At 69.1% G+C, this 12,346-nt stretch overlaps 1 protein-coding gene across 1 annotated transcript in view; it reads right to left on the bottom strand.

The window, feature by feature from the left end:
• Positions 1-12,346, bottom strand: part of IKZF1 (IKAROS family zinc finger 1) — a 79,757-nt gene that overhangs the window by 13,941 nt on the left and 53,470 nt on the right. Inside the window, exons 6-8 of the mRNA XM_054726563.1 lie at positions 6,910-7,077; positions 3,864-3,989; positions 1,019-1,153 (exon numbers count right to left, since the gene is read on the bottom strand). Of these exons, the coding sequence (XP_054582538.1) occupies positions 1,019-1,153; positions 3,864-3,989; positions 6,910-7,077 (429 nt within the window). The remainder of the gene's footprint in view (positions 1-1,018; positions 1,154-3,863; positions 3,990-6,909; positions 7,078-12,346) is intronic.

Raw genomic sequence — 12,346 nt, 5'->3', positions numbered from 1 at the left:
GGTGGTTTGCAAAGTGTCTTTAACTTCCTTCTCCCCTTCCCACCCCCAGCCACTGCAGGCCTCCCTTCCATGCTCATCCTCCCTGAGGGCCCCCCCATCCCCCCTGAGGCCCCTCCCCTCTCCTCCCTGAGGGCCCCCTCCCATCCTCCCTGAGGGCCCCCCCATCCTCCCTGAGGGCCCCTCCCCCATCCTCCCTGAGGGCCCCCCATCCTCCCTGAGGCCCCTCCCCCGCCCCCCTGAGGCCCCTCCCCCGTCCTCCCTGAGGCCCCTCCCCCATCCTCCCTGAGGGCCCCCCATCCTCCCTGAGGCCCCTCCCCCACCCTCTGAGGCCCCTCCCCCATCCTCCCTGAGGCCCCTCCCCCGTCCTCCCTGAGGCCCCTCCCCCATCCCCTGTCTATTTTGTCCCAGTGACAACAGTTGGCCTTAATACTGACAGTTGCGGAATGTTCTCACAGCCTTGGCGTTACCTGACAAAGCCCAGTGAGACACCGCGTGGTGTGACCGACAGCCAGGTGGCCGAGCGGTGCCTCCGCCCTCCGTGTGCGGCCTGGTGACGGCCTCGGGGCGTCCGCCCACCGCCTACAGCGGACAGCACGCTCCTGCGGGAGGTGCCCGCCTCTCAGCCGGCACAGGTGCAGATGCCCCTGCGAGCTAGCGCCGCCCCTCTCCGGGGCCCTCCCCCTGGCAGGCGCTGCCAGTCGGCCCGCGACCCCTGCAAGTGCGGGGCAGGGCGCTCCGCGTGACAACGGCCGCGTCCGGCTCAGGCTGGGGTGTCTGGCTGTGCCGTGAGCCTGGCCGCGCTCGGACCCTGGGCCCCCGGACCCGCCACCCCCCTGAGGACCGGGTGAGCCCCTGCGAGAACGCCTGTCCTGCGTGGGGCCCCTCGGGAAAGCCAGCGTTAAGGAGCGCAGCCCCGCGGTCTGCTCCCCCCGAGGAGACAGCGCCTCTTCTCCGACCCTCCACGGGGACAGAGGCGAACCCCCCGGCTGTGTTTAAGAGACAAACGTGGGACTCTTACCAACAAATTTCTGAGGCAGAGAGCTCTTACGTTTGGCGACGTTACTTGCGAGTCTGTCCAGCACCAGGGCCCGCTCGGCGCCCGCCTTGCACAGGTCCTCGGCCGCCTCGCCGTGGTTCGCCTCCTCCTTAATGACTGCAACCGAAGGAAGACACGGTGGGGGCTCAGGAGCGCTGGCGGGGCCGCCCGCTCGCCCAGCGTCCATCTGACACGTGTCAGAGGCCTACAAAGCCAGGCCCTCGCCCGGCCGGCCTGGCTCAGCGGTCGAGCGTCAACCTAGGAACCAGGAGGTTGGGGTTCGGTTCCCGTCAGGGCTCAGGCCCGGGCTGCGGGCTCCACCCCCAGTGGGGGGCGTGCAGGAGGCAGCTGGTCCGTGATTCTCTCTCATTACGGATGTCTCTCCCTCCCTCTCCCTTCCTCTCTGAAACCAATAAAAATATATATATTTTTAAAAGCCAGGCCTTCAGCAGAGTTTATTTCTCCTCTTCCCAGCACCCTGCCAGGGACAGAGCTGCCCAGAGCCACCTGCTCAAGGCACCCCCAAACCCAAGGGCCGGCCCTCACCGCTGTCCCCGACCCCCCACCTCGGCCGAGCCTGAGGCCGGCCTCTGAGAGCCGAGGGAAGTCAGAGCCAGCATGCCTGGGCCCCGCCCTCCGCCATTCCCCCCCCATCCCCTCCCTCTCCCCCGCCCACCCCCCCCCCCGCCCTCCCCAGCAGACAGCGGGGCAGAAAAGACGCTCAGGGTGCCACGGCAGGTCCTGGCAGTGCGAGGGCGGGGGTGGGGGGTGGCGGGCTCTACTTGGACCTTGAGCCGCAGGAAAACCAAGGGCCAGGAGACTGTGAGGGTCAGAGCAGGAGGGAGCCGTGGGGGGAGCCGTGGGGGGAGCCGGTGGCCTCTGGTGCTCCTCACGCCTGTGTCTCCTCCCCCCCCCCCCCCCCCCCCCCGCGAGGACACAGCTCCACCTCCTGCCGGGTCTGGTCTGTGTCCCCGTGCTGGGTGCTTAGAAGCAGAACCTTCCATCTCCCTGCGATGCGTCCCCACAGGCACGGGGCTGAGCGCCCGCCCCCCCCCCCCCCCCCGACGCTCAGTGCTCCTGTCCGGCCTCCGAGCCCAGCTGACCCCCATGGACACCCCCCCCCCCGCCCCCGCAAAGCTCAGGGCTCCCATCCAGCCTCTGAGCCCAGCTGACCCCCATGGACCCACCCCCCTCCAAAGCTCAGGGCTCCCGTCCAGCCTTCGAGCCCAGCGGACCCCCATGAACCCCCGCCCCCCCCCCCCGACGCTCAGGGCTCCCGTCCGGCCTCCGAGCCCAGCTGACCCCCATGGACCGCCCCCCCCCACTCCAAAGCTCAGTGCTCCCATCTGACCTCCGAGCCCAGCTGACCCCCATGAACCCCCATCCCCTCCGAAGCTCAGTGCTCCCGTCCGGCCTCCGAGCCCAGCTGACCCCCATCGACCCCCATCCCCTCCGAAGCTCAGGGCTCCCATCCGGCCTCCGAGTCCAGCTGACCCCCATGGACACCCCCCCAAAGCTCAGGGCTCCTGTCCGGCCTCCGAGCCCAGCTGACCCCCATCGACCCCCATCCCCTCCGAAGCTCAGTGCTCCCGTCCGGCCTCCGAGCCCAGCTGACCCCCATGGACACCCCCCCAAAGCTCAGGGCTCCTGTCCGGCCTCCGAGCCCAGCTGACCCCCATGGACCGCCCCCCCCCACTCCAAAGCTCAGTGCTCCCATCTGACCTCCGAGCCCAGCTGACCCCCATGAACCCCCATCCCCTCCGAAGCTCAGGGCTCCCGTCCGGCCTCCGAGCCCAGCTGACCCCCGGATGCACGGGAAGCAGACCCCCCCCCCCCGGCCGCCTGTCCCTGAGGAGCCCCGAGCTGCAGCTGCACTTCAACAGGCACCAGGCAGCGCTCTGCTTGCCGAACCGCCCGCTCCCCACGGGTCTCCAGGGGCTCTTCCTGCTGCACGGCCCCCAGGTGCCAGCACGACGCCCGAGCCCCTGCGGGGCCACCTGGGTCTGAGGGACATGCCCCCTCCACCCCGCCATCTTCCCGGCCCCGTGCGGGCTCTTCCTCGCGCCGCACACCGCCCGCTAAGGCTGCTTCTGGTCGTTTTGGCTTCGCCGGGCGCTGAGTGCCGCGCTGAGCCACCATCCCGCGCTGGTCCGTGTCGCCGTCGCCGTCACACAGGACGGCAGGCGCGTGTGCCTACCACACGGGCACACCGGTGCCCTCACCCCGCCCCTCGCTGCCGCACTCTGACCGGACGGCGTCCGCAGGGTCCGTCCCTCTCCCTCGGGGGCCTGGCCCGGCCGCAGCGGGCTCCTCTGCCAGGAGCTGGTCCTGAGCGGGACCTCAGAGCCGCCCAGGGAGGGGCCCGCCAGCCCCAGCTCCCAGGCCATGTCCGGCCGGCTCTCGCACCCACGGCCGGAACGGCCCAGCCGGGAGCTCGTAGTGGGCACGCCTCACGGAAGCCGTCTTTCCGTGTGTTCACGTCCCGTCCTGGCCCCTCAGCACAGAGAAGCCACCAGCGCCCCGGCTACAGGAGTCGCCAGCCTGGCCGGGTGCCCCGTGGTCCGCGTCGGCCACAGACGGAAGGGTCGCAGGCTGGGTCCCCGGTCAAGGGCGGGCACCTCGGCTGCAGGTTCCATCCCAGGCCCTTGGGGCGCGAGGGGGAGGCAACCCATCGATGCGTGTCTTTCAGGTCGATGTTTCTCTCTTTCCTCTCCGCCCTCCCTTCCACTCTCTAAACATCGATGGAGAGGCGTCCTCACTCCTTGGGTGAGAACAGCAGTTACCAGCGATGCGGGCGGCGGGCGGGCGGCGGGCGGCGGGCGCTTACCTGGGTAGAGCGTGCCGGGCAGGCCCATGCTTTGCAGGTAGTTGTGACAACGCTCCTTGTGTTCCTCTAAGGAGCTCCGCTGCTTGTAGCTCCGGCCACAGTATCCGCACTTGTGAGGCTTACCGACTGCAGGAAACAGAATCGAGCGCGAGACCCCGGTTAAACGCCGGCCTCGGCGGGGGGAGGGGGAGCTTGCAACACAGTGGTTACCGCCGGCGGCGGGCCCTGCCTCGGGCTCGGAGCGCCCGGACGCCAGAACGGCTAACGGTGACCGGGCTCACGCCGAGGGGTTCCTCGTGCTGCCCGACCCGCGAGTCCTGCTCCCTCTGCCCCGCCCCTCCCCCGACCAAGGCTCTCGGCGGAAGTCACTGTCCTCCACAGGCGGGCACGCGCCTCCGCGGTGTGACGGGGTCAGGTCCCCGGGCAGAGGGGGAGGGGGGACGCGTGTGGGCTGGTCACGGGAGGTTCATTTCCTCGGTCGGACGTGTCCCGGGGCCGGGCTGGCAGGGCACTGGGGCCAGACCTAAGGCCGCCGGAGTGAACTCCGTCCCAGCAGGACGGGGTGACGGGGTCTCCAGGAAACCACGGCGGTAAGGGTCTCCAACGGTGTGAGCACGCGTTTTCCAAACTGCACTGTGTTGTCTGACGCCAAGCTCCGTGTTTCTCGCAAAGAGCCGCAGGAGGGCGAGGCTTCGGATCCGTCCGGTCCAGCTGGACGCCACGAAGGGGCCTTCTCTGCCTGAGCGTCCGACGCGGCGGCACCCGCCTGCCGAGCTCTGGACGGTGACGGGGTCACGGCGGACGGGCGCTCACTCCGTTTGGCTTTCACGGATTGCGAGGTGAGTGCCAATACCACGTGGCGGGCGGCCGGCCCTAGGCCCTGAGCGGGGTCTTCCCGCACGTCCAGGGGCAGGACTGCGGGAAGGGGACTAGGATTCCCCTCGCGCCCGAGTTTCAGACTTTTCTACCCGGACCGTTAAGGGGTGAGAGAGACAAAGTGTCTTCAACGACTTCGATACAGAACACACGCTTCCACCCTGGCCGGTGTGGCTCAGTGGACAGAGCGTCGGCCTGCGGACCAAAGGGTCCCGGGTTCGAGTCCGGTCAAGGGCAGGTGCCTCGGTTGCAGGCTCCTCCCCAGCCCAGGCCCTGTTCAGGGCGCGTGCAGGAGGCAGCCAATCGATGTGTTTCTCTCACATCCATGTTTCTCTCCGTCTCTCTCTCTCCCCCACTCTCTCTAAAACCAACGGGAAAGCATCCTCGGGGGAGGATTAACAAAAGAAGACGCACTTCCATTCTAAGACCACGACAATCGCCCTCTCCTCACGTCCGACTCACTAACTTGAAAGAATAAAAACCAAGTTCGTCCTGGGGTCTGGGCGCCGTCATGCTGAGGGCGGGATCCGTGTTGACTCCGCGTTCACGGTGACAGGGACTGACTCACGCCGCGGAGCGCCGCCCGGCCTTCTCCAGGAAAGCGTCTCTGGCGAACACGCAGCTTCCGAGGGGAGCGGTGAAGGAAGGGGCCTCCCGCCTGCCCCCCAAGCCCCTGCTGTGAGTGTGGGGCAGCCGGACAGTGACCTCGCTACGCGGGCCTCCGGCACTGCCGGAGAGCCGGGAGCCGCACTGAGTCTCGGCAGACGGAGGAGCGGCTGCTCCCCGCGGCACGGAGGCGGCCACCTCGGGGCGCAGACACAGGCGTCTCCGGGGAATCTTCTTGTGGAGCCTGAGACCTCTCCCACGAGCCGCGCGTCAGCGGCCGATAGACGTCAGCGTCGCCGGCCGCCGGGTCAGGGCCGGCCTCCTCACGGCAGGACAGCCGCTCGCTCATCGCTCCGCGGCGGACCCCGACCGGCAGGAAGCCCGCTGTGTCGCGGAGAAGTCCTCCGGCAGCCGGGCAGGCCGCCGCCGCGCCTCGAAGGAACGAGCAGGCGTGCAGCGCGGAAGCCTGACACACGGGCCGCCCTCCCGACGCCGCGGCAGGAGGGCGCGGGGCAGCCCCCCGAGCTCCTGGGCTGGCGAAGGCGCAGGGGAGACCTCCAGGGCCGGCCGCGGGCGGAGGACGAGCCCGCGGGGAGGTGGCTCCTGCCCGGCGGTTCCTGTCACCTGGCGGGTGTCCAGCTGACCCCTGGCGGCGTGTCTGCCACGTTCCCGGCCCGGTCACCTGCAGGCCTGGCACCCAGGCCGCCTCCTCACACCTGGAGCCTCAGGGCCTGCGTGTCACTTAGTCCCCGCACACCTTCCCCTCCACGTGGACAGCACGCGCCTCTCCTGACCGACACGCGGGGACGGTAACAACGCCCCCCTCACCACCTCCCTCCGCGGGGAGGCCCCGGTCTCCTCCATGGGAGAGTCCCTGTCGCCTCAGCAACGCCCTCCCCGGCCTGCAGCGCCTGCCCCGTCCCCGATGGGGAGGTGACCTTGACCCCACCGTGACCCTGGCTGGCCTGCTCGCTCCCTGGGAGGAGCCACTCCCCGGCTTCCTGCGGCTCCTTTCCTGGCAGATTTAAGACCCCAACCGTCACAAGGTGACGACGGCGCGTGTTGTGGAAGCTCCTCCTCATGGGTGGCCGGGACGGCGGTCGGGATGGACAGGGGGTGCCCTCAGGTGACAGGCGTCCACCCATGAGGACGGGCCCCGTGAGGCTCGTCCATCACCTTTGCAATGATGGCCACTGAGCTCCTGAAACCCCGTGTGTGGCCAGGAGCCCGTGTGGCCAGGAGCCCGTGTGGCTTGGCAAGCAGCACAGACGTGTAGCTGGGCTCCCGGGGCGTGAGCGTGACGCCCAGTGACAGTCAGCTGGGAAATCCTTTAAAAAGATCCACTGACCTGATGGGAAGGGGGCGGGGCCTCTTTGGAAAGACTCTCCCTGAGGCGGGACTTCCTGGGCGATGTGCCCACCCACCTCCTCCGGTTGCCGGGGAAACCACAGGACGACGGGGACACGGATGCCGCCCGGTCATCAGGGTGGCCCGCGCTCGACGGAGGGCCGCCCCAGGGAGCGGGCCCAGCAGGGAGGGCCGCCCGCGCGCCCAGAGGACCTACCCGAGTGCGTGCGCAGGTGGCCGGTGAGCGCGTCCCGCCGGCGGCAGGCGTAGTTGCAGAGGTGGCACTTGAAGGGCTTCTCCCCCGAGTGCAGCTTGATGTGGCGCAGCAGGTTGCCCTTCTGCGTGAACGAGGCCCCGCACTGGCTGCACTGGAAGGGCCGCTCGCCTGGGGGGAGACGGGGCGGTGAGCGCGGCCGACCCGCACGGACCCGAGGGGGACCCGCACGGACCCGAGGGAGAACACGGACCCGAGGGGGACCCGCACGGACCCGAGGGGGACCCGGCACGGACCCGAGGGGACCCGGCACGGACCCGTGGGAGAACACGGACCCGAGGGGGACCCACACGGACCCGAGGGGGACCCGCACGGACCCGAGGGAGAACACGGACCCGAGGGGGACCCGGCACGGACCCGAGGGGGACCCGGCACGGACCCGAGGGGGACCCACACGGACCCGAGGGAGACCCGCACGGACCCGAGGGGGACCCGCACGGACCCGAGGGAGAACACGGACCCGAGGGGGACCCGGCACGGACCCGAGGGAGAACACGGACCCGAGGGGGACCCGGCACGGACCCGAGGGGGACCCGGCACGGACCCGAGGGGGACCCGGCACGGACCCGAGGGGGATGCGGCCCTGGACGAGACGGGGACACGGCCTTGGACAAGAGGGGTACAGGGCCCTGGACGAGGGGGGACGCGGCCCTGGACGAGAGGGGGACAGGGCCCTGGACGAGGGGGGACGCGGCCCTGGACGAGACGGGGACACGGCCCGGGACGAGAGGGGGACACGGCCCTGGACGAGACGGGGACACGGCCCTGGACGAGAGGGGGACGCGGCCCTGGACGAGATGGGGACACGGCCCTGGACGAGAGGGGACGCGGCGGGACGAGATGGGGACACGGCCCTGGACGAGAGGGGGACGCGGCCCTGGACGAGAGGGGGACACGGCCCTGGACGAGAGGGGGACACGGCCCTGGACGAGGGGGGACGCGGCCCTGGACGAGGGGGGGACACGGCCCTGGACGAGAGGGGGACACGGCCCTGGACGAGAGGGGGACACGGCCCTGGACGAGGGGGGACGCGGCCCTGGACGAGAGGGGACGCGGCGGGACGAGAGGGGGACACGGCCCTGGACGAGAGGGGGACACGGCCCTGGACGAGAGGGGGACACGGCCCTGGACGAGAGGGGGACATGGCCCTGGACGAGAGGGGACACGGCCCTGGACGAGAGGGGACACGGCCCTGGATGAGAGGGGGACGCGGCGGGACGAGAGGGGACGCGGGCAAGAAAGTTGCTTCCCACGGGCCACGACGCCCACCGCTGCAGGTCTGATAGAACATCCGGCTCTCAGACGCAACCTGCCAGCCCCTCACGCTTCACTGGTTGGGTCAATTTGATCTGAAAATCTAATTTTTTCCCCTAAATCAGAACGGCACATCACAATGCAAATTCAGGCTCATTTGAATAAAGTGACTGCAACGTGCTGTGATGAGGAACCGCTCTTCCTGATCAGCAGTTTTGGAATAAACCAATATCCAATTCCGCGTGTTGTGGCATTTGGTGGGGCTTTTTAATGTGGCTTTTTTCAAAAGGGTCTTTAAAATACGCCACTGAAGCAGCAAAATAAAAAGGAAACTCATTAAAAATGCATTTCAGGATCACAAGTTCATTTCAGCGTTACATTCTTATATTTAAATGAAAGGCAGTTCATTATAACACTTATAATAACTCCTTTTCACTCACATCTCCCCGCTTCCCCCTTTCAATTTCTCCTCCATTACCTGTCTGTCCCTCCGCAGGCCGTCAGGAAGGAGACAGACGGAGAGCGAGTGCGGGGACAGGCAGGAGGAGGAAGCCCGAGAACCGCGGCGTGGAGACCGGGACGGAGACGCGCGTGGTCCGTCCCAAAGGTCCCGCCGTCCCAGCCCGCAGGCCACGCCGGTGCTGGCCACAGAAGGTGCGCGCACCCTCGCTACCGACAGCCGCAGGCGCCGTTAGCTGCGCCTCGGAACCCTCTCGGGGGGCAGTGGGCGAGGAGGCCCAGGACGGGCCGCCCTCTGCTGTGTGGGCAGCGCGCCCCCACATTCTGGGCCCAGCGGGGGAGCCGCGGGCGCCGGCACAACGCGCTCTGGGCAGTGCGGGTGCTGGACGCGGGCTGGGACGGGCCACGCAGCGCTCGCTTCACGGGTGAGGCCCGTGTCCTGTTCGGGGAACACGGCGGCTCCCCCCAAAACGGATGCCCTACGACCGCCGCGCCTGGCGCTGGGTTACCACGGAAACACGCTCCTGGGACGGACGTTCCTCAGGAGGACGAACCTGTCCCGATGCGTGTTTCCGTCTTCCCGGCGGAGTCACATGACGTGGGCGGCGTCACGTACCCGGAGGGACCCGCCGCGGCCTCCCTCCCGTGACATCGGCGCCGGCGTCACCAGCGCCGCCCTTGCTGGGAAGGGGGTGCTGCTGGGAAAGCCGGGCTAACGCGCAGGGACGTGACCGCAGCCAGGGGGAGGGGCCCTGACACCGACCAGGAGGCACGAGGTCCGAGCGGAGAGGGTTGGCGCCCGAACTAGAACGGACCCTCGAGTCACAAGCCCATGAGCCGGCGGGGCCCGGCCCCCGAGGAGCGCCCCACAGAGAGGAACACGCTGGGCCCCGCTCCCACACACGCGTGTGCGTGTGCCCGTGTGACCCCAAGGAGAAACGGGCCCCGCGTGCGGGGACACCCAGCCCTCGCTCTGCCCGGGGACCCTCCGTCCGGGGGTTCTGGAAAGACAGCGTTCGGGAGGCCTCGTGCCGTGGAGGTGCTGGTGACCGGGCTGGCGGCTCTCCGGTGACACGTGCGTGGACGACCCACAGCAGAGCCCCGCCCAGGGGGTGAGCACTGGCTCCTGAGGGCTGCAGGGTTGGGGGGGGGGCAAGCCCGGGTGGGGCCCTGCAGGGAGCCCGTCTCAGTGCAGACAAAAAGGACAGACCCTTGACCCGGCTGGTGTGGCTCAGTGGTTGAGTGCTGACCTATGAACCAGGAGGTCAGGGTTCGATTCCTGGTCAGGGCACGTGCCTGGGTTACAGGCCCGATGCCCAGTGTGGGGCGTGCGGGAGGCAGCCGATTGATGCTTCTCTCTCTCCCTCCCCCTCCCCCTTCCTCTCTGAAATCAATAAAAATAAAGGAAAGAAAGGACAGACCCTGGAAGCTGTGTCCCCTCCACAGAGCAGGGGGAGGGAAGCCGGGGCTGAGAGAGAGAGAGGAGAGAGGAGAGAGGAGAGAGAGAGAGAGAGAGAGAGAGGAGAGAGGAGAGAGGAGAGAGGAGAGAGAGAGAGGAGAGAGAGAGAGAGAGAGAGAGAGAGAGAGGAGAGAGAGGAGAGAGAGAGACAGAGAGAGATGAGAGAGAGAGGAGAGAGAGGAGAGAGGAGAGAGAGGAGAGGAGAGAGGCCTTGCTGTGCCTGCGGCTCCTGTGTGCCCTGCGGTGCGGGCTCACTCCGCCGTCAGCCCTCCTGGAAACCGATTCTTCCCGATGGCCGCGCTGGGTGCATGTGACGCGGGCCCGGGACCGCAGGGCAGGGCGTGGGCTCAGGGCCCTCTCCTCCCGGGCAGCGGGGAGGGGCCGGCCCTGCAGTCCCTGGAAGCAGAGCTCACCCAGATCAGTGAGCTGCCGAGGCCTGCAGCGCCCCCTGCGGGTGGCAGCGCGGTGGCGGGTAAGGGGAGCCGGCTCCCCCAGGCTGCCCCCCTGGCATTTCACCGGGAGGCGGACTGCAACGTCCTGGACTCAAAGTCCAGTTTTACCCCCAGGTCCGGCGCCTGCACCCTAACTTCCGCAGGAGAGGCAGAGGAGGCGGGCGAAGCGCCTACCTGACCTGCAGGCGCCGCGCCGGGCAGCACGCAGCCCCATGGACCCCGGGCCTGGCCCCTCGCGGGGGGAACAGAGCCCCCCCCCCCCCCCCCCCCCCCCGCAGTAACCTGGGCACATTCCTTATCTTTTTTGTTAGAAATCCCGGCATTCAGAGCAGCGGTGCTGGGGGCGTCCTGCCCGGAGCCGCGGCCTCTCCCCACCGCCACTGCCCCGCGCCGCGGCCTCTCCCCACTGGCCCGGAGGCGCCGGCCGGCCCTGCTCTCGCACCTGCGCACACCTTGGCCTGAGCCCGCCGGTGTGGCTGCTGGTGGGCCGGTCGGATCCCCGTCGGGGCACGTGCTGGGGTGGCGGGCTCGGTCCCCGGTGGGGGGCGTGCGGGAGGGAGCGGCTTGGCAAACATCGGTGTCTCTCTCTCCCTCTCCCTTCCCCGCTCTCTGAAAATCAATAAAAAATCTGGGGGCGGGGGAGCCTCTGAAACGCGTCACAGGGCCTGCCCACCTTTCTTTGGAAAAATAAAAAAAGAAAAGGAACGGAGCTACACGGCCAGGACTGAAGGGTGGGTCTCCGTAACCCGCTCCCGGGCGCCTAGACCCCGTGGGAGAGCCGGGGAGCGGCTCCCAAAGGCAGCTGGGGCGGGCGGGGCCTGAGCTCACTGGGGTGCACCTGGGCCCCGGAGGAAGGGCCTGTGCCCACTGCCCGCCGCAGGCGCCCGGCCGGCCCCACCCAGGCCTCCTCTCGGCCCACCAGGCCGTGCCACAGCCCCGAGCGCCCGGCTCTCCAAGGGGCAGACTCGGGCCGCGGAGCAGGGCGGTGGGAGAATGAGTTCTTTTCTGCACGTTCCACGCAGAGCCGTGTACGGACTCTTCCGTGCGGGCCTGCGGGGTCACCCCACGCGGCCACGTCCCTCCCTGTCCCTCCCCTGCCGTCTGCCTGTGAGGCCCCGTGGACAGTCCCCGGTCCGGAGCGAGGGGCTGGGCGTGGGGCGGACCCGGCCCGGTGCGGCCGTGGGGAGAAGCGGGCAGCTGTCAGCCAGGGCCGCGCCCGCCGCCCCGCGGCGTCTTCAGGGAACGCCATTCCCTCCTCCGGGCGGAGCCGGGACCCGGCAGCTCGGGCGCCAGGACTGGCCGCGCGTCCAGCGTTCTCTTAGGAGGCTGTGCGCGGGAGTCCCCCTGCACGAACCAGCGGGGACGTCACTCAGCTGGGGGGGTCCCGATCCCTCACAGTAACCACTGTCCCCCCGCACCTCATTCCTCACTGCCGGGCGGAGCAGGGGGCCGGGCGGTCCTCACGCGGCTTCGCCCACCCCGGCCTCCGCAGGGGACTCGGGCGTCAGGGCCGGCGGGCAAACCAAGTCCGCACACTTTAAAACACGCACTTTTCCAGAAAACGGACGCTCTGGGAAACAAACTCCCCAGATGCACGGCCAACGGAGACATCACTGACTCAGACATGGACGTCACAGCCGCCAAGACCCGCCCCTCCCCCGGCTCCCTGGCCCCGTGCCCGGGGGTCCCGCTCCTCTTCCGCGTCCCTGCCCCGGGGACCCGCACGAGGCGGCCTCCCCCCGGGCCCCGGGCCCCG

The sequence above is a fragment of the Eptesicus fuscus genome, chromosome 14 (genome assembly GCF_027574615.1).
Source record: "Eptesicus fuscus isolate TK198812 chromosome 14, DD_ASM_mEF_20220401, whole genome shotgun sequence".
NCBI classification, from domain to species: domain Eukaryota; kingdom Metazoa; phylum Chordata; class Mammalia; order Chiroptera; family Vespertilionidae; genus Eptesicus; species Eptesicus fuscus.
Note: the sequence above shows the minus strand (reverse complement) of the source record. Positions and strands in the feature narration are given on the sequence as shown.